This window comes from Bombus flavifrons, chromosome 8, assembly GCF_040668555.2.
Source record: "Bombus flavifrons isolate JBK064 chromosome 8, iyBomFlav1_principal, whole genome shotgun sequence".
NCBI classification, from domain to species: Eukaryota; Metazoa; Arthropoda; class Insecta; order Hymenoptera; family Apidae; genus Bombus; species Bombus flavifrons.
Window position 1 is genome coordinate 14,103,778 of NC_138449.1, and position 21,500 is coordinate 14,125,277.

The following is a 21,500-nucleotide window of genomic DNA, read 5'->3' on the forward strand; positions in this document are numbered from 1 at the left end:
AAATATATATATTTCCATAATATAATATATATATTTCCATCAAAAGTGACTTAGAATTAACTTACATTTCTAATTATATAAAATATAAAAAATATTATGTACATGAGTCTAGTTAATATCTTACATTGTACAATTTAAGGATTATCACAAATTAGCCTATATAGCTAGGTGATTATGTGTCATAACTTCTTTCTCGAACCTTCTTCCAACTAACATCCTGAAATAAAACATAGAAATAAATAAACTACTGAAAAAGGTAAAATGTTTCAGAAATATTATGATTTATAAAATACAATAGTACATACACAGTAGAACGAGCAATAGTTGTATTTGAAATAGTTAATCATCTGACGAATCATCTCGACTATGTTCATGTAATACAACATATTCTCTGGTGCTGTATCCAAAACGGATTACATCTCGTTCTAATAATTCGTGATATCTTCTCGGTTCTAATTTTACATTATTTACAAATGTACCATTTGCAGACTCTAGGTCTATAAGATAAGGGCAAATTCTTTTCCCTTCGCCTCCACCTTCTTTTTGAAAAGGTACTAAACGATATTGTAGAACTGCATGCTGTTTAGAGCATGAAGGATGATCCAAGGGAATATCCGCAATTTTGCGATCTCTGCCCATTAAATAAGCTGAGTGTCTATGAACATATAAGATAGGCAATGCTTTCTCTTCTTTGAACGGATATAACCTCCATCTTCGTTTAGGTTTTCTCGCATCTGCAGGTTCGGAATATTTAATAACCACACCATTTACAGTGTTTGTATCTTCTGTTAGTTTTCCAGACAATTCGAAATTTGGTTTTTCTTTTTCCTGTTTTGGTTTACGTTTCGCACTAACAATAGGTTTACCCCATTCCGGCGAACGTTCTCTCTTTACTCGTACTTCTTTGTAGTTATTTCTACTCATTGTAAGGATCTTGTTACGAATTCGATTAAATAGCAACCGGACAAGTCGATACTTGGTCCAATCGGTCGATATCGCGTACCTCGAATGACAACGCTCAACGCGGAGGAGGTTTAATAGTTTAACCTAACCTCGATCGAGCGTTAGTGTTATTTAGCGCTTGTACTTGTGGAGACTGAAACACAATACCCTCACAGTAAGACGGTCTGTTAAAGACTAACCATAGTATAATGCCGCTTCTCCCCACCAGCCGTTGAGTTTCGGCCATCTTGTTCTCCCCACCACCCATTTCGGTACTACACATTCGGGGTTACCCAGAAAGAATAGAATGTGTTCGAGCCATAAACAGATGGCCACTCAACATCCCAAATAGATCTTGAACGACACTAATTATAGCACAACGATCCAATCGGAATAAATCGAACAATAGATAACATAGATAAATTTAACTATATTTAAACTGTATTATATCGCTTCATAATTTCTGATCTTTCCTAAAACATGCATACTACATATTCTTCGCTATTTAATTTTAGTTTGCTCTTTTATTTTCTGGGAAAAGTTTATACTCTGCCTTGCCAACCGTGTGCGGTCATTTTGACCGCACGACAAAATATGTTAGTCAAACAAAATCAGTAATAACAAATAATAACAGCTGTTATACGCGTAATTTTTTTAATGAAGGTTTCATACCCATTTTAAAAACAGTGAGTTTATGGGAATCACGATTGGTCCAGGTGCCTATGGGTTCGGTATCAAACGGAACGAAACTCGGATCGGACGCTCTGAAATCCGAGCTTCTGATGCTTCAAAGAAAACCAGGAGACAGTAAATGTATGCAAAATTTAATTACTGTGGCTGCAACTATTGGCTGCTGCAGTAAGCACATTTCGTTTACATTTACTTCCTCGTTACGTTGGACAAACTATATGTATGTATGTATATTATATGATTTTTTAGATGTTTGTTTTTATATGTAAATGCTGTTATAGAATCGTATATAACATATAAAATGCAACGTCTAATAAGTTTGGGAGAATAAAGCGTTTGATACAAATGAATAAATTGTAATATGTGTGTATTTCAAGATTGATTTATTGCAATCAATTTATATTCCTAATTACATGAAATGTCAAACTTGTACACTAACAATTTTTTCTGTTAAGAACTAAAAAATTTTATCAGAATAAATATTGCACTGTTGTAAATGCTCCAGAAGAACTGAATTTTTTAATCTTTCTTATAACTCAATTTAAAGATAATTATAAACTAATTTTACAACTTGTCCTAGTAGGTAACGTTACATACTGTCAATGTATGTTAAAAGTTGCTTCTTAAATATTTTACAAGTAGAACCTGAAATAGAATATACAATTAAATAGATTTCTGCAAAAAAATAAAATATTTAAGAAATATTATATAGCATGAAATGCAGTATTACCTATGCAGTAGTAGTAAGAGTAGGTATACTTGTAGTAGTTGAGGGAACATCATCATCGAATGAATCATCTTTACTATGTTCATGTAATAAAACATATTCTCTAGAGCTGAATCCAAAACGGATTACATCCCTTTTTAATAGTTCATGGTATCTTCTTGGTTCTAATTTTACATTATTTACAAATGTACCATTTGCAGACTCTAGGTCTATAAGATAAGGGCGAATTCTTCTTCCTTCACCTCCACCTTCCCTTTGAAAAGATACTAAACGATATTGTAAAACCGCATGCTGTTTAGAGCACGAAGGATGATCTAAGGGAATATCAGCAACTTTGCGATCTCTGCCCATTAAATAGGCTGACTGTCTGTGGATATACAAAGTAGGCAATGCTTTTTCTCCTTTGAAAGGATATAACCTCCATCTGCGTTTAGGTTTCCTTGCATCTGATGGTTCAGCATATTTAATGACCACACCATTTACAGTGTTTGTATCTTCTGTCAGTTTTCCAGATAATTCAAAATTTGGCTTATCTTTCTCTTCCAGCTTTGGCTTAGCTTCCGCTTTAACAGTAGGTTTGCCCCATTCTGGCGATGGTTGGTTTCTTACTTTTACTTCTTCCAAATTATTCCTTGTTTCTTTGTTGACATTGTCATGTTTCTTATTATATTCAATAGGGCCCCTCTGTCTCCTTGTTTTTTCTTCATAGTCTCTGTATCGTGGACGAGATTCCTCTCTTCTTGGAGATCTCTCATATCTTCTTCTATCATATTGTCTATCCTCTTCTCTCCTCAGGTGATCATGTCGGCTATCCCTATATAACCTATCCCGTTCGCCTTGCGATCTATCATAATGCACATCATTATTTTCTCTTCTTACGTTTCTGCTAAATTTGTGAACGTCCCTACCTTCTCTCTTGTCTCTGTAACTTTTATTCTTGCTGCTCGATTCCTTTTTGCTGGATCGTCTGTCTTGGTTAGCGTGTCTGTGTTTACGTCTTTTCCGTGACTTTTCGTGATGGCTATCGTCACTACTTTCAGAACTACTGCTAGACATTTTTATACTTTTGTCGATATAATTTCTTCAACGAAGTCAGTCTTCTAACATCTTGATACGAAACGATGCGAGGACAAGATAACCTATGCTAGTAACAAAACAGCCTATTATAAACACTGTGAGTTTTAATACACACATTAATATATTAATATATACATATAGAAAATTATATTTTATGCTTACGTTTTTCAGTTGATATATAAATGTGTTCTAAATTCTACTTTTTTTTTTTATTAAAAACACCAACCATTCGTTTAATTGCACTATACACACTGCCACCATGCGTACGAAACTTCAAATAATGAAATATACACACACACATATATATATATATGTTTGTGTGCATATACAGTCATACGCTAGTTGCACATAGTTTTATAAAGATGAAGATATAGTATGTCATAATGTACTTACATAAATATTTTTATCGTCGAAGATTCTGTAATCATATTATCAAAAATTTACATAACATGTTATTACAGATGTACTTAGATTGTTGGGTTTAAATGACTATAACGGTGCTAATATCTTTTTTCTTTCACTCCTAATGGTAGTAGTTGCAATATTACTTTATGTCTATTGCAAAAATATGATAAATTATAATTATTAAAGCATTTGTTGGCATCTTTATAAAAGATGCAATTAATTATATCTTTCGCGTAAATTAGATTTGCAGTGGTGCATGTCTTAACTTTATTAACAACGATGAAATGAAATTGTATACATGGGCGATCTAATTGAAGTTGTAACTAACTTTTAAACGTATTAATTAATTTGAACTGAATCGAGTTAACAACAACTTCGTAATTATCGCTGAGGGTTACGACAAAATTTGAATTTGCACGGCGCATGTTCGAACTTACGATATCCGATTAGAAGAGTTTCTTTATAAGGAAGCGGATGATTTACATGTAAAAAAATATTGCGTTTATTTTGTATAAAAAAAGTATAAAATCAGTATATACATAATAGTACATAATTAAAATATCTACAAGGATACTTGTATTTTTATGTCCTTTACCTTTTTTAAACCTTGTTCCGGTTTCATTGTAATTTTAAAATACGTGAGATGACAGAGAAGGGTTTGTGTGTTATTTTCGGACTTGGCACGCTAAACCTTCTTTCTTTTCCCATTTATTGCTTAAATTCCTACTATGGTGTGCCATAGTATTCATTCTCGTGGAGTACTTAAAACGACGAAAGAGTTGAATCGGTGAAAGAGTCGGTATTGTCGGAGTTACTTTCAGCAGCATCTACAAACGCTGTAGATAGATCTCCGGCCAGTTTGCTCACAGTTTGCGAAGTCACATCATACATGAAGATTTCTTTCCCGCCTTGATCCGCGCCTTCTGGCCTGCAATAGCATCGATGATTATTTGAAAGCCGAAGGAAAGTGAAGTCCGGCGATTTTGATCGTTATTGCTGGGAGAGATGTTCGCGGAAGCGGATCGAATAGAACGTTCATGGAAGATGACGATGGATGACGGAGAATATGGCTCGTTAAGGAATAATTGTATGTGTCGTTTAAAGTTAATGGTCGAGTTAACAAAAGCAAACGAGTATAGGTAAGCGTGATTAGTTATGGCATCGAACTCATGTCTATCACTTACATGGTTACCAATAGAACCACCGACTGTTTCTGGGGCTCCGTTTGGCTTTCCTGCTCCAACCACTTCTTGTAGTTCTCCGCCGTTGGTTTTTTCACCAGTTGTTTCAGAGTATCGCCGGCGAGAAACTTGACCGCTTGCACATCGCTGACCCTTCTGCCTTGCCTCGATTCAATCTCTTTTTCCTCATGAAAGTTATAGTCGACGGGTGCCAATACAACTACGCTAGAGATCTTCCGACCATTAAGTTGCGGCACGTCCGGAATAGGGAAGGAAGCACCACTCACTTTGAGCGGTAGATAACGATTATATTGGGACTCGTCTTTCTCTCCTACGGTTACGGGATTCAACCTGGTAGCATCATCGCGTATGTGTTGATCCGCTAGCGCCTGGCCTTGCTCCGTATTTGGATCGAAGCGTACTACTTTCATCTCCACTCCACCTGGCCGCAAGGTAGCCTGCTCGAACTTAGTCGAGCTATCGGTAGCCGCCTTCTTCGCCGAAACTGGCGAGGAAGTGGAGGAAGAAGAGGAGGTCGAGGAGGAAGCGCTCTCTGCCGTTTGGGGTTTCTTGACGATCGACGGGACCGGTTCGCTGGCAGCTACCGCGGAACCGCCTCCGGCACCGTAGAAATTCGCCAGAGCCTCCGGCGGTAGTTTCTCTATCGGTATGTCGCCGACCTTGTCGTAATCCAGTATTTGTATGTCGGCATTACCCAAAATACCGGAACTCAGCAGCTGTTCCCTGATATCATCCGGTACCTCGTCCGGAAGATTCGCGATATTTTCCCTAATTTTAGCCTCTTTCTTTGGAGAGAAAGTTGTTGTCGTCGTTGGAGCTTCGGTGGTAGTCGTCGTTGTAGTCGTCGTGGTAGTAGTAGTTGTACTTGGAACGAACGGTCTGATGGTTGAGATCGAATTAAATTCTTCAGAGGGACTGACTGGAGTCGCGTAAATCTTTTGCGAAGGACTCGCGCTGTTTCCGGCAAACGATGGACGTCCCCAGATCGAAGATCGTTGCGGAGACGCTGGGAATCTTTGCTGCTGTTGTGGTTGTTGAAGATTTTGAGAGAAAAATCCTTGTTGCTGACTTTGAATAATTTGCTGTTTCGTATTCAGATGCTGTTGTTGATCGCTTATAAATTCGCTCGGTGCATTTCTTAAGATGTCTGGCGACGAACTCGACGGTTGAGCGGAAACGTATTGATTCTGTGGCGTGTCCGGGAATCCAGTTGGCTGGATTACAGGATTAGGTGGGAAAGGGCCAGGATGAAGTGGATTTTCTCGAATTGCATAGTGTTGCTCGAGCTTCGGAACTGCTTTGAAAATTTCTCCTCCTGGTTTTTGAATTTGAGGCAAAATAGGTACTTGCGGTATATTGTGCACCGGTTGCGCTTGATTATATTTCAATTGCGAACGATACTGTTGCTCCTGTAACAATTTCTGTTCTTGTTCTTGTTTCCTTCTGCGTTGTTCCTGCAGCCTTTGTTGCTCCTGTAATCTTTGCTGTTCCTGCAATCTCTGTTGGTCTTGTAATCTCTGTTGCTCCTGTATCCTCTGCTGTTCCTGTATCCTCTGTTGTTCCTGTATCCTCTGCTGTTCCTGTATTCTCTGTTGCTCCTGCAATCTTTGATGATCCTGTTGTCTCTGTTGTTCGTGCTGTCTCTGCTGATCCAGTATCCTCTGTTGTTCCAAGAATCGTTGATGCTCCTGAAGTCTTTGTTGCTCGTGTTGCCTCTGATGTTCGCGTTGCTTTAGCAATTCCTGTTGACGACGTTGCTCGTGATACCTTTGTTTTTCTAATTCTTGTTGTTTATACGAGGACAAAGGTGGCTGCTGCGGCTGTTGTTCCACGTTGAAAGGACTGCCCTGGTTCGGTGGTAAAGGTTGATTTTGTACCTGCACGTTTTGATGGGAAACCGACAACGTAGGTGGGAACCCTGGTTGCTGTGGGTGGTTAATGTTGACGCGATGAGATGTACCGAAAGTATTGAACGGCGCTCGTTGTTGTACATCTGGTAGACCTTGAATCGTTATAGGCAATCGTTGAGGTCTTTGCAACGGACTCCTCGCTTGCGGCGGAGACGAGAAGGATGGCTGTTGCTGCAAGAAATTAGGAGGCGGTTGCTGTTGGAGAGGTTGATGGAGTGCCTGCTGTTGTGGAAAAGAGTTGGCGATTCTCTGCTGTGGAAATGGTGGTGGAACTCTCTGATGGACCGGTTGTATCGGTTGATACGGACCATGTTGTCGTTTAGGTGATCCTGGAGGGGTAGAAGTTGGCTTGGCCTGTTGTTGGGTCGGCGGCGCTTCCAAATCGCTACGCTTATGATGATTGTTCGGAGGTACTTTGTCGGTGCCGAAGGTGACGCGAATACCGCTAGAACCAGAATGGTACACTTCACTGTCGGGTCGAATGATAGCTCTCAAAGTCGTAGAAGGTTCTGACGGTGCCGGTGTTGCCGTGTGAACAGGTTCTTCCGGGTAAGGCGCTGGGTTATCTGGTTTGATCTCCTCGTGTTCCTCGACAGGTGTTAGCGCAGGCACGGGTGGATCGTAGACGACTCGAGACTTATCCCCGTAACCTTTCTTTTTCTCGTATTTCACATAAAACACTTGTATAGGCTCTTTCGTAGGTCTTGGTGGTGGAGGAGGTGGTGGGGGTACCGGTGTCGGCAACGTTTCGTTGGATTCCTTGATGATAATTTCGATGATAGGCTCCGGTTCCGTCGGATAATAATTCAACGGACCCTCTTCGTAAAGATCGTCGCTCTTGGAGCTTGCCAAAGGATTGTAGAGCGGATCTCTCTGAGAATATTGAACGATTGGTTCCATTTGGACGGCATAGGGTGGCGGTCTGGCTCCTCTTCTCGGATAGAATGCAACCTGTTGCCTCTTATCGCGGCTTTTCGAGGACTCATCTTTGGCAAAGGTCGCAACGACGAAGAGCGCTATTATCGTGACAATCTGGAAATGCGAATCTCTATCGGAACATGGAAACAAGAGGAAACAAATGGCATGTATCTGCGTACACAGGCAGAACGCATTTGTGGAAACATTGATCGCGCGTGGGTAACCGAGTGACCCGATTAATAAACAAGAAGAAACATCCTGTAAGGCCTTAAAAGGCCAATCGATTGGTATTCTAGCGTCGCCGAATGGACAGTTACTGCTACCCTGATAAGCGATTCCCAGCCGCGATCGTGTTCCCGATATGGCGAGACCGAGTTACAGCACGTATCGGATATAGGATGTTTCTCGAGTTTAAATTGCGCGAATAGAACAGAAATTCTTGTCGCTTGCTTTACATGGCCATAGAGAGAAAGAAGGAGAGAAAATTTAGGTTTTAGATTCAATGGCGTGCGCGTTTCACCTAGAGAATTCGGTGACTCTCCTAAAGCGCGGCGACTTCTTAATATTCTTCGAACAAAAAGAAAACTCGTACTCGACGTACGCGGGCGAAATGAATTCATTTACATGGTTTTCATGCTAAGCGCCGAGCAAATTGAACGGTATAGTGCGAGCTCGTTAGAACACGTATCTCGTTAGAACTTTTTCGTAGAATTTGAAATTCATAGATTAGCGAAAAAAAAAAAAAAAAAAGAAAAATACGTTACGAGCTATTAATTGAGCATACATAAACGCGTCGCTAATCCGATATACAATACTTTCCCTTGCTAAGTAGCCAAAGGCGATACGCTGACTGATTACAAATGATAGAACCGCGTCGAACGTTTCCCGTAACTAAGAAACGAGACATGGTTATTACGATGAAAGTACAAGCGGGCGCGTTCTCTGAAATCAGCTATTTAGCTATTTAGCTATTAATACAACACTCTCGGCGGAGAGTTTCACTGGTTCCCGGGAATATTCTCGAGGAGGCACGATCTTTTATATAATTACCAGTTTAAAGAAGCGCATGGTGTGTCCAAATCAGTTACTCGTTCGGCTTCTTTTTTTCTGGATGATCGTGTCACACTTCACCGGTTTCACGTGTTTGACTTTAATGAAGAGCGGCTAACTCGCGATAGGCAACATGATATCCGTAGGACCGGGCATGTACTGAAAGATATTGGATGGAGCTTCGTACGGGAACTGAGGACAGATTGGGCCCAGAGGCCTGTTTCTCCCTACCTGATGCCACCACCACAGAACGCTTCAAGAAGCTCCTCTCTAATATCGAATACGGTGGGGCACCTTTCTCTGACTCTGGTGGCTACATACACTTTGCGTGGCTAGTGTAAAGCAACGTTTCAACCTTTCGCGTGTAGGACATACAGACGCGGTTCAAGACGAAAAAAAGAAAAGAAAAAGAAAAAAAAGGAAGGTTCCAGCAAGAGGAGACAACGACGGAGAAGGGAGAAGCGGGCGAAGTCGTTGTCGACTTTCTTTAAATCCGTCTGCCGATCGAAAGGAAAGGAAGATGATTATATTAAACGAACGTTACTTTTCCGTCGACCTCCAAGGCCTATCGAAACCGAAACCTTCCTTTCCTCTAGGAGAAGGCCGTGTCCGTTGCATGGTGCACACCGAATTATTTGGTGAAAGACTACCGCCTCCGGAGCATGGCAACTTACACGTACACTCACGTTTACATATACTTATCATTACTTTCGCTAAAAGTTTAAAGCAGTTCCGAGCGAACGATTTCTTACGAACAAATCATTTCCTGCGTCTGTCTAATGACCTCTCTTTCACGGCGATAAGCAAATTCTAGCGATCACTTTTACCATGTACCAACAGCCTTTCTTTGACTTGATAATTTCTTAATTCTACTGTATTGTAACGATGAAGATTCGATGAAGATTCGTTGTTACTTTGACATTATTTCACTCTGTTCTTTAATGATATTGTAATTTTATATTCAGTTGCGAGTTTCCCAAACCTAGGTACTAAGAATTACGTAATTACATCGCTTAATGAATCGAAACTTTAAAACTCATGTAATTGCTATATACATTTTTCGTTACGTTCGTTTCATTCCTACCTGTTTTGTTTTTAGTCTTGCTACGATTACGTAGTTTTCCTTTCCGTAATAGAGATAGTCCGAGATTTTCCAACAAGTTTATCCCACGTGAAAAGATCGCGTGCACTCTTTTTCCGTAAATTGCGTTCAGTTTGCTGTGAAAGGCAGAAATCTAGAATACCAGTTAAATAAGGATGACCTGGTAAAACCCTTAGTTGCAAAAGCTCTGATGATGCAAAATTCTCATACTTGCGTAACGCGCATTCCAGACTGATTCATCTGATCTGAGATAGATTCGTTTAGATTGATTCCCTATAACCTCGTCTTCACCTTTGAACTTTAATGGTTCAAGGATGTAACAGAAATTCGTTTTCTCCCGAGGCTCGAAAGTGAGCAAATCGATTTGGAAATTAGACAACAGGTACTGTCAGAGTACACTGACATTTAACGATTTCAGTGGACCAGCATCCAGCAACAAAGATGAGTATTTAGCGAATATCCACGCACCGTCGAGATTCGACGTCTCGCTCGTCCTACTTGAAAACTTTCACTTACGTTGGCGTAAGAGGTCCAAACAACGACCGAGAGATTCGAACACGATGAGCAAAGAATCGAATGGTCAGTGATTTCTAACTCTGTAAAGACACATCTTTTGTAAGTAAGACTATTTATTCATGTAGACAAAAAACTTTTATATTACTGAATTTTTATCAAGGGAATAACATAAAACGATACGATTGCTGGTTTCGTAAAATTCACGCATGAGAGGAAAACTTTGCAGAATCGTTCAAAGTTAATTGTCTGAAAACGATTGGAGATGGATAAATAAGGCAAGCGTAAGGAGACGGGTTTATTATGGCGTTTAGCAATAATTGCAACAGTAGTTTGTGAAACAACATTTAGAAGTGAATTGCACGAGTCGTAGCTGCTGGGTTCTCATGAAAGTCCAGAGATATAGAGTGGCAGATGATATGGTTCTCGATCTACGGCCGTACAGTCTGTGGGTATATATGTAGTTCTCGGAGAGCACTGCGCTCATGAGCAATAACGTAACTGTTGAAGAGTGAAAGTGCCGTAAAGTGGGACATGGCAAGAATAGCGTCCGATCTTTTAATTAATAAATAAAGCAAACAAACGGTTCTCATTTCCTTTGCCTTTTGTATTGAAGCGGCGGAAGACGGTTCGCCGTTTCATAAGACCTTGGCTGATATATTAAAATTTTACGCGTCTCCGTGAGAAAATTGCTTTCGATCTAGTTGATCGTTTCCTGGTATCGTTTGCTCGATATATCATGGCTAGGAGCAAAAAGTCTAAATCGATTACTTCGCTCTTTTTGCGACAGCCAGTTCGATATTTTTCTTATTATCGTTGACTTTCCTTTCAGCGAAGTTTCTTATATTAGCTGTATCATTCGCACCTATGTATGCATATTCTCATAACTGTGTTATATAATTAGACAGTATATACGGTATAAACAAAAAGTATTTGTGACCGGTGTTATATTCACTGCGCTTTCTATTTCCATCGTAAAGAGTACATTTTAAAATCTTGTATAGCGTGGGATATTATAAATAATTTAAAATTGAAAGACTTATCTAATGATAGATACGAAAATAAGATATAACACATTGATTTTACGTGTACATATACACATATAAATTACTAATAATTACTAATCGATAAAAGTTACTTATCGAGAGTTAACTACTTAGAGATAAATTTTAGTATTAATAAATGAATTCTAGAAATGATAATTTTATGACAGAATTAGAACCACGTGGAACGATCAGTCAAATTTACGCGGCTATTTCATTGCAACGATGGCCGCACCTACTGACATTCGGTGCACATGTAAAGTGTGTACCGGAATTCGTGTCACGATTGACCAAATATTTTGCGTTTTAGATGTATACGGTTGGCTATTGAACTCTTATGTCGTGGTATGTAACATTAGAAATTTATCTCGTACCAGCATCTTCTATAGTGTCGTATTTGTTCGGGTTAATTCGATATAGCTACAGACGTGTGTTTCCAAACGCGTGTCGTTATCTTCATCGAGTCGTAGAGCTTTAATGACTCTGCTACTTTTTTTTTTAATACAGGATTTTTTCCAAGACGAGTTATGGGACAAATTACCGGGAAGTTGGAGGTTTGCATTACAAGATACTCCTCCTCGAGAATTCGGTAAATGGTTATCGGGAGACATCTCGTGGTGAGTACCGATACTATACCGTTCAAACCTGATTACCTGTTGTTTTACATATTATTCTACAATCTTTTTAATTGTATTACAGCACACGTGTATGGCCCTTAACATTGCTTGCACTTCGTCAAGTGGCTAATATTTTGCAAGTAAATAGAGATCACGAAGATCCAAAAAGTACTTTGACTTGTGAATTCAATAAAGTAATAACAAATAACAATGGCAAAATTTGTAAAACTAGCAGAAATGATACATTTGACAAGTTATATTCCCAGGATCAGAAATTTAATAACCTGTTTTCAAAACATATAAAGAAGAAAAAGAGATACGAGATACACGAAATAGCTGAAGTATGTGCAGGCTGTGCCTACGAAGCTAGCTGTAAATGTATCATTGATATTGGATCTGGAATGGGTCATTTAGCTCGTATCCTAGCGTTCCAATATGGTTTAAACGTTACTTGCATCGAACAAGATTGTATACTATTGCAACAAGCTAGGTATACAAATTGCTATGGTACAATATCATTATAGTCGATACTAATAATAATTTTGTTGCAGGAAATGGGATCAGGAATTATTGACGTCTATAAGAAAACACATACCTAATTTTCATCAAAAGTGTCCTCAACATTTTACAGCTAAACTAGAATCTTCGAGTTTAGTAGAATCAGAGTTAGTTAATCGATTAAAAGAATTGTTTCAGAATGAATTCGATTTAAGCGAAACAGAAACTGAATTTGGTCTTATAGGACTTCATCCTTGTGGTGATCTAGCTCCTATATTATTGAAGTTTTACTCATCTAGAAGCGAAGCCAAATTTATTTGTATCGTAGGATGCTGTTATATGAAACTAACGATACAGTTCGTATATTTTCTTTTAAGACCTTTTTCTTTAATATTATGTACTATAATAATTGATTTTCTAGATCAGAGACAAGAGAATTAAAGGGTTATCCACTTAGCCAGTATCTGTTAGCACATAAAAATCATTTGTTAACTTATACAGCATTAGAAGTAGCTTGCCACGCTATTGAAAAATATTGTGACAAATTAAAGAATGGAAATTATGAAGATTTAATAGTTAAGTGAATTGGTAAACACGTACATATTTGAATAAGTATTATTAATTGAATTATTTGTTTCAGGTACACACTTATAGAGCAGCTTTAGAAACTATTTTAGTAAAAAAAAATGAAAAATTACGTCATAGTCAATTCAGGAATGTCAAAGTATCGAAAGGAATGACATTTGAACAGTTAAGTTACTAACATCTCATAACTGAAAATTAAATAAGCAGCAACGAATGTACAAATATATACAAATATCTCTATTTCAGGTATTGTAGTGTAGCTACTGCAAATTTTGACGCTTATTTGCAGCCGCAAGAATCTGATATTAATAACTTAGAAATAAATAACCTGTTAAATCGGTGGGAACAAGTTATAATATTTGGATCGCTTCGAATGATGTTGGCGCCATTAGTGGAAACCATAGTGCTGTATGACAGATTTCTATTTCTGTCCGAAAAAAGTTTGACACCAACACTAAAACCGGTGTTCGATAGTAGATTGTCACCTCGAAATTTAGTATTAATGTCTAGGAAAAATAACTAGTCAGTTTAAAGTTTCGAATTATTTTCCGATAAATCCTACCTTGAATTTTTCCTTCTTCAATCGCTGTAAGTGTTCACATTATTGCACTTCCCGCGTCCACGAATCAAAGTTGCTCCAGATTACGATGTGCCTTTGATTGGACAATATCACTGAATTATAATCGTCGATGAATAATGTACTATTTCAATTTTCTGTTCTTCGATAATAACGACTTTTAAGAAAATCACATTATAAAAACTGCAATATTCTTTGCAAATGTTCTTTTGGCTTGTTATTTAATGGTAATTTTATTGTTCGAATATACGACGCGAGCAACGATAGGCCGACCAATGGGAGAGTGGGGCAGCTGATAGACGCGCGTGCGCGCGATTCCACCTTAAAGATCATACCGTCAGTATTCGAATAGTGGCGTCGGTAGGTAGCGCTGCGGTGGCCGGCTACTTCGTTAGGGGCAGAGACGTTCCTCTCCAGCAACATCGCGATCCAGTTTCCCTTAAGCCGCTCTCGCGCGTTTGTCTGTTCTCGTCGCGTTCGCGTCGTGTCCTACCGATTATTTTCTCCTTCCTCCCCCCTCCCCCGCCCGCGCACGAGATCGTCGACACGGTAGAGAGCCGCGCGGTATACACACGGACGTGTCGTCGTAGCACTGAGTGCCCCGCTTTTAAAACTAAATTGTCCGGTGTCGAACCCTAGGATGGCGTTTAACGGAGACGGACCACACTCCAAGAGGCAGCGACTCGAGGAATCTGGTCACAGGGTGAGTACAAGTTTATATATTAGATTCGGTCGGAGGTATTTCGTCGGCGAAATTTGTCAATCAGTTTCTGTGCCTTAGACGGATTTTATTCGTTATTTGAACGTTTGGTATACTGGTACGGTGAACGCGTGCGTTTCAGCGTGTCGCGTGAGATTTACAACCCGTGAGGCGGTCGCGACACAGCGGTGGGGGGAAAGTCGCCATTTATCCGGTCGCTTTTACCCATATCACCGCCACCGCGTCGAAACAATGGGCGATGCGCGCGCTCTCGAAGAAGATTGTCTCGTGTCGTGGTCGTGTCGTGTATAATACGAAACGCACGTTCGCTTGATACGTGGCTCGTGTTTCGGCAGCAACCTGTTATCTCGTACGTGTGCTTTCTCTAATAATCGTTTCCGGGAATTCGGTTGACGACGCCGTCGCCACCGTCGTGGAAAGGCTTGCCCTGTTCTATCGTCGTTATTGGCGACGGCTGGTGCGCGAGGATGCACGTTCAAAACAAACCCCCGTCGGTGAACCGGGGTCGATAATTTCCATCGCGTTATCACCGCGAGACGAGGCGTTGTCGCGATGCTCGCCGTCTGCGATTATCTCGAAGGGCAGTTTCGTCTTTATACCGTGACCTATGAGATATTCGGACAAACAGACCAGATAATAGCAGCACTGTGCTTGAACGTGTTGTGGTCTTAGGAGTCTCTTCGGCCGACGGCTCCCATGCATTTATCATACCGTTTCTTTGGAACGACGTTTTCGTCTTGAAATCGATCCCTGGTCATTCCGTTAACGTTATATTAACCGAATGTATCCGGCGAGGGTATCGAAGGTACGAGAAAATACATTGATACTCATACGGATCGGCGATTATTAAAAGATATTTATTTGTTTTTTTTTTATTATTATAAAATATGATTGATTGCCTTCTTCATATTACTTATAGGATTATATATTATAAATACGTAAAGCCAGCTGAAATCATTTCTCTTTGTATTCGAAACACGTATTACGTATACGTATTTACACGTGCTTCATTAAGTAGTCTAGAAAATTCCAATAATTTTTATATTCCAATAAAGATGTATTTTTATTGTCTTGGCTTGAGAAATGTTTTTAGAGTGGCTATATTCGTTTATCTATACCTACACGATATATCGAAAAGCAACAATAATAAATCGCGATAGCATGAATCATATTTGCAATTCAGTTGGATAAATAATGAATTGGAATATGGCTGTAAAACCGACTACGAGCAGCGTTGAAAACGAAGTACACGTGCATTCATGAATAAAAATACCATATCACGCGGCGTTATCGTCACTCATTTTGTATTCTTTCAATTGTCCTTAACTAGTTATTAAATATGTCCCATTCATTATCTTGTAACAATACTCAAATATTGCTTATTTTTGAGACATCTTTTTAATCTCTTTGAAGTGATAATATTTATGCTTATTATCATTGTCGAGGATAATTTGTAAAAAACGGGTGAGAAACAAAAATTGAACATAACGAACAGAATGGGTCATTGTCACGTCAACTACTTCGTGACCTTCATTCCACGGTTGCTAACACTGCTGCTGAGAACACATGCCACAGATGATGTAACGGTAGGCGTAATGTATTACATATGCATGTATGTCAATCATATTTTCACACGGAGTACGTCGGCATACATTGATCGGGATATTGAACTTTCACACCTTTATTTTTTATGAACTATCGTCTCATCATTTAATTCGTTATTTTACTGGATCAACTGATGTTTCACTTTGTATTACGACTTTTGGTATTACATTATTTAAATTATCTACAATTTCTTCGTTTTTTTACGCGATATAATATTTATTACATTGTCCCCGATCAATATGTTATATTTCAAAGAATTATGTTAGATACACCTGTATATCTCAGTTATATTCACGTGAAAAATGTAGCCATTTTAAGCCACGTTTAACGTAACCATTATCATTACTTTCATCAGAATTTCTTTCAATTCATTCTACTATCTGCTATTGTGTACTATTATTAACTTCGCAGTTCCTAATAATTCCAATATGAGTTTCGAAATAGGAGTAGTAATGATGCATAACTTGATTCTTCTTCAAACATAACCTGTATATTCGTTTTAAAACGCTAGATGTACCACATGACGATCGTCTTCAGAAAGAATTCCGTTCTATTTGTAAGAAATCGATCTACGAAAGGTCAACGGTACGTTGTGGCGACTTCACGATAACATACAATTCTTGCGGTTAGTCCTATAGGTCAGCATTAAAATATGTATCGACGCGTTTCTCTTCTGTGTCGTATTTTCATGATCAGTGGTTGAGTAACGATCACGAATAAGACGCATGAAAGTCGCTCGAATTGTTTCGGGAACGTTTCCATTTACGTAGTCACGGGCCAAGTTCTTTAACTTTTAAATTCCTTATTCGGATTGGTTCGCGTTTTAATTTTCCCTCCCTTTGCTCGACTACCTCTCCCTGACTGTATGATTGACGAGAAAAGAATGCCTACACTTTCTCATTGTTAATGTTGATTAAGTTACCCACGAGCAGAAATAAATCCACGTAGTTGGAATATCAATGTAACCACCTTTGCTTGCGCCCTGCTATCCTTTGCACCGTACTCCATAATGCATGCGGATCCACTCGATTTCTCGGTTTCTGTTCTATAGACTCGTGGTCGGCCAGCTCGATTCAATTCCTCGTCTATTTTCGAGGCAATGGGGACAAAAAGTATATATCACTGTCTTTACCGTTCGATGATCGGATATGTTCAATATCAAAGCTTTTTAACGTTTCTTCATCATGTAATATTCAAAGAGAATAAAAAACAAATTTATAAGTACATGTATCTCTGCCGACACTGTGTCGCGTTTGCACGCGATTAAATCCGCGTTTCTCTCGATTACGTGAATTTATCTTGATTATATTTTCTGATATTTCTTCTGAAATTCCCAAACACTCCTGTAAAGCGTAGATAATCGCAGCTATATGGAAATGGAAGTTTGGCGGAGAACAGTTTGAAGAACCGTTATCTTGATCTTTAGTCACGTTCTATCATTCGTTTCGTCGTTTCTCTCGTTACTCGTCTCGTAGCCTCGTGAAATTCATCCGAACGTTCCTTTCTTGCGGAACGAGTATGGTCGGTAGTCGCGGCTAGAGACAGAAGTTCCAGCAAATCGATAACGTCAATGTTGATCCGCGAAGAGTTATTTTGTGCCAAATAGCTCGAACAACTCGAGTCAATCAATGTGCGGCACACGTTTGACATTTCTACGAACGTAACTGTGTAATACGCGGTCATTTCGATGGAAAATAACAGTATCCGTATAAATTATGCTATTAACTATTAAGGACCAATGTTGCATTCACGCAACTTGTCACTCGTAACCTTTTTCAGTTAATTGACATTATCGAATTTTGGATTTTTACATTGTGATTGTGAAAAGGATTGCAAAGCATTCGCTTAGTATTTTTTTTAGTCATTGCCTCTTCTTTCACTTCCTATCTTTTGCAATAATAAGATTTGAAAATATTGAAATATCGATAGCATCACGATATAAATCTTCTTCAGAGTATAGAATCTTTTCTTTACACTTTTGATTTCCGTAGTGGACTTCTGTCTAGTACTTGTTATTCTTTTACTTCTTTTTACGGTTTCGTTTACTTTGATAAGATAATTAAGTTACTTTATTCGTATCTTCCAATGACGTTGCGTTTATGCAAATTTTGCGAATTATTTCATCGTATCAGTAACATAAAACAGTCTATCGGTCCCATCGCTAATTATAATCCTTCGAAGACGACACGACGTGTACTTTTACATTTGTTCTTAGCAAAAGGCAGTGGCCAGATCTTAGTGCATGCGTTTCGGCCAACGACGCGACGGAACGAAAATCCGTTCGTTTGAACTTTGCCAACGCAAAGTCAAGCCGTCTCTCAAACTTCGCGACACCGTCCATTCGGATCTCGGTGTGTCATACCGACCGAAATATCTTTGACTCTTGACTAGTATCCTTGCTGGGTAATGTGCACGTGCTCCCGTAACTGGAATGTCTGACGAAGTAACTCTGTCAGCTTGGCTCTGATGTGTTCATGATAAAAAAGAAGATCGATACTCACTTCCTGTCAGACAGTATAGTGTACATACTTGAAAATTGTATCGTGAATGAAATTCATGGATGTCGTTCAAGGGACACACGACGCTTTATGGTCAGCAAGTGGCTGCACTGGGCGGATTCCTATGAAATTTTAACACCTGAAGGGTCACTTTCTTTTGACATATTGACGCTTTTCACGCGGACCAGCTCATACAAATCTAGAAACCATTTTTCACAATCTTCTTTATTCCTCGTCGTTTTGTCGACGATTAGGTGACACGAAATACACGGTATTTGTCATGTAAACGACAACCGCATATGCGAATAATGAAAGCATAAGTTTAAATTGATATTAAATTAGAAGCGATATTTTTAAGGTTAGAATTATCGAATTTCGGAGTGAACATTTCCTACAATTACTAAAAACATGGCGATTTTAGCGAAATTAATGTTGACTTTTGTCTAAGTGGAATTTACATCCACTTTAACCCTTTCGAGACGAATTTTTCATTTAACAATGAATGCGATATATAATAATTCGGACTATAATACAGATACTCAAGTTTGTAAGGTATTGATGATTTTCATAATGGGATATTTAATTCCATTTACAATGCGATTCTATGTCTCGATGATCTCAGTGATGTTCAGAAAAATGATAACAATATAATGATTTTCTTAAGTCATTTATTTTCTAACGTATCGTATCATTATTCTTATAATTATCTATATATATTATAGCGTAGTTTAGATTTCATACTACAAATCTAGCGTTCAATAAGTCTTTATTTGAACTTTAATACTTTAATCGAAGTTGCACGTAATAGAACACCTTTTGCTAATAAAGCACGTGTTCTGCAAGTGGATGGCGTGGAGTGGTGCTCGAAGAATCATCGGAATAGGACAATCTGTTTGTAGTACCTCGTGACATATTCTTCTATAGCCATCCATAGCATCGTTGCACGACATTTGATGAAATTACTCGTTTCGTTAGAAGCATATCCATAGTTTAGCCTGGAATCGTGGAATGTAATGTCTTCGTGTATCGACGTAAATTGCCTTCAATATTATATAATGGAATAATACCTGGCTCCGATGGATAAGAGTATCGAATGCACAATAAATTGTCATCGATCATAATATCATTGTTTCATCAATCATGATTATTACACAGAGCACGAAAATAAACCGTCATCCGATACGTCGTAATAACGGTGAAAAGACCATTGTCCCGGAGTCGCGTTGCAATTTTCGTCATTACATTACTTTCACGCGCGTACGATCATTGCGTTTCTACGGCCAATGAAATTTAATTTCGCGCTTTTCAGCGCCTCGCGTTCCACGATTAAAATTCTATTCGTAAAATCGTCATATTTTAATTCAATCGTGCCACCTCTTTGTCAGCGATCAGACACAAAGTTGTTCCATTTAACATAAATGCTTCTAAAACTGTTTTACGAATTATTTGGGTTAGGCTTGTTTGACAAGTTGTTTTTTAATTGTTTTTTAGTTAATGTATATAACAACTCACGGAGGTATTTAAACACTCGAGGAAACCTTTTGCGGATACATATATTGTTTCCCAGTGGGGGGGATTAATAATTAGATTAGAGCGATTGGAAATTTGTAGATTGTAATGTAAACCGTGTTATATAAAAACTGTGTGTCACATTGAACCGTATTATACTTGTGTTTAGTGATTGAGCGATAACGATATCATTGACATTCAGTCAATTTGATATCAAAATATTCGATAGGAAATATCGATATCGATACGTATCAAAATCTTACGTATCTTCTATCAATTATCGACATTGATTTTTCTTCAATCGATACCAAACCAATACTATGCTTGATACGGATGAAAATCACAATTTGAACGTATGTATATGTCTCCTGAAACGGCTTCAACGAATATTAACAAATTGCTAACACGTTGTTCCGTACGTACACTTTTTGGTCGATTGCACATACACGCATACACACACACCGATGTTTCTCCTTTTCTACAAAGATCATAAACAGGCGGTTTTTGTTTTGATACATATTGTAGTAGACAAACGTTACAATAACGACCGTATCGCCAACGGTCACCGCAATGGTTATAGCAGTAGCAACAAAATACTATTCTATAATTGTCTGCGTATTATGTATTATATAATTTAATCATATAGTTCACGGTATTGATTCCTACTGCTGTTTCGTCATTATCTTGGTATTATCGATAATAAATAATATTTTCGCGAAGGATTAAATTGCAAAATGGCAACCGATATTGTCGTACAAACATCAAACAGCTATTATATATATATATGCAAATATTTTCGTATAAGTATGAAATAGGTATCGATATTCTCGTGTAGGTATCAAACAGATATCGAATTTTCGTGTAGGTGTAAAACGGGTATCAGGATTTTCGTATCAAACAGGTATCGGCACATTCTCACGCGTAAGTATCAAAGACGTATTGATTCCTTTTGATGCCTTTGTCTTTGATATTTATCGATACCAGATCGAAATGTGTAGACCGGTATCGACACTATCGATGCATATTAGCAGGCATATCGCTATATATTTGTGTTGCGTGGTGAAAGTTTGTATCATAGAAATTAGAGTTATTATTTTATGTGGAGTTTAATTCGCGTTGTAATGGGAATCTAAAAGTTCGTTTAGAATTCGACGAAAACGCGCTTGTTAAGGATTTTTTTAGACTTCGTTGTATCTCCGGCATGTTGTATCTCTGCATTTGGAAGGATAACGGAGTGTTGTATGAGACTGGAAGGCGAAGTGCTGGTATGGACAATGGACACCTTCGTGGAATATTCCACAGGGTTCGAAT

General features: G+C 38.6%; 3 protein-coding genes and 2 pseudogenes across 4 annotated transcripts in view; 2 read left to right on the plus strand and 3 right to left on the minus strand.

Annotated features, from left to right (window-relative positions):
• Positions 1-168: 168 nt before the first annotated feature.
• Positions 169-965, minus strand: LOC138182468 (smad nuclear interacting protein 1 pseudogene; annotated as a pseudogene).
• A 1,015-nt stretch (positions 966-1,980) lies between these two features.
• Positions 1,981-3,730, minus strand: LOC138182577 (smad nuclear interacting protein 1 pseudogene; annotated as a pseudogene).
• Positions 3,731-4,003: 273 nt separating this feature from the next.
• On the minus strand, positions 4,004-11,983 carry LOC138182481 (daxx-like protein). The gene is made up of 3 exons (XM_069118386.1): positions 11,954-11,983; positions 5,026-7,985; positions 4,004-4,769 (listed from the first exon to the last, which is right to left on the minus strand). Exons 1-3 carry the CDS (start codon positions 11,957-11,959, stop codon positions 4,604-4,606), a joined length of 3,132 nt encoding a protein of 1,043 aa, XP_068974487.1. The 5' UTR covers positions 11,960-11,983; the 3' UTR covers positions 4,004-4,603.
• On the plus strand, positions 11,793-14,050 carry LOC138182484 (methyltransferase-like protein 25B). Its single transcript, XM_069118391.1, has 7 exons — positions 11,793-11,924; positions 12,087-12,196; positions 12,279-12,686; positions 12,748-13,050; positions 13,116-13,269; positions 13,335-13,444; positions 13,526-14,050. The coding sequence occupies exons 1-7, from the start codon at positions 11,805-11,807 to the stop codon at positions 13,800-13,802; spliced, it is 1,482 nt and encodes a 493-aa protein (XP_068974492.1). The 5' UTR covers positions 11,793-11,804; the 3' UTR covers positions 13,803-14,050.
• Positions 14,051-14,208: 158 nt separating this feature from the next.
• sm (heterogeneous nuclear ribonucleoprotein L) overlaps positions 14,209-21,500 on the plus strand; it is a 161,636-nt gene continuing 154,344 nt past the window's right edge. The window contains exon 1 of one of the 2 annotated variants that reach the window (XM_069118392.1): positions 14,209-14,559. In XM_069118392.1, the coding sequence (XP_068974493.1) occupies positions 14,497-14,559 (63 nt within the window). In that variant the 5' untranslated portion in view covers positions 14,209-14,496. Of the gene's footprint in view, positions 14,560-14,859; positions 15,383-21,500 lie in introns of those variants that run through there. The other variant, XM_069118393.1, reaches the window with a different exon arrangement.

Bases quoted from the DNA above. Each gene is read 5' to 3' on its own strand.
- LOC138182484 (XM_069118391.1), top strand. From the start codon at position 11,805: ATGGCCGCACCTACTGACATTCGGTGCACATGTAAAGTGTGTACCGGA. The intron at 13,270-13,334 runs GTTAAGTGAATT...TATTTGTTTCAG, and splicing joins GAAATTATGAAGATTTAATA to GTACACACTTATAGAGCAGC. The intron at 13,445-13,525 runs GTTAAGTTACTA...TCTCTATTTCAG, and splicing joins AAAGGAATGACATTTGAACA to GTATTGTAGTGTAGCTACTG.
- LOC138182481 (XM_069118386.1), bottom strand. The intron at 4,770-5,025 runs GTAAGTGATAGA...ATGCTATTGCAG, and splicing joins GTGGTTCTATTGGTAACCAT to GCCAGAAGGCGCGGATCAAG.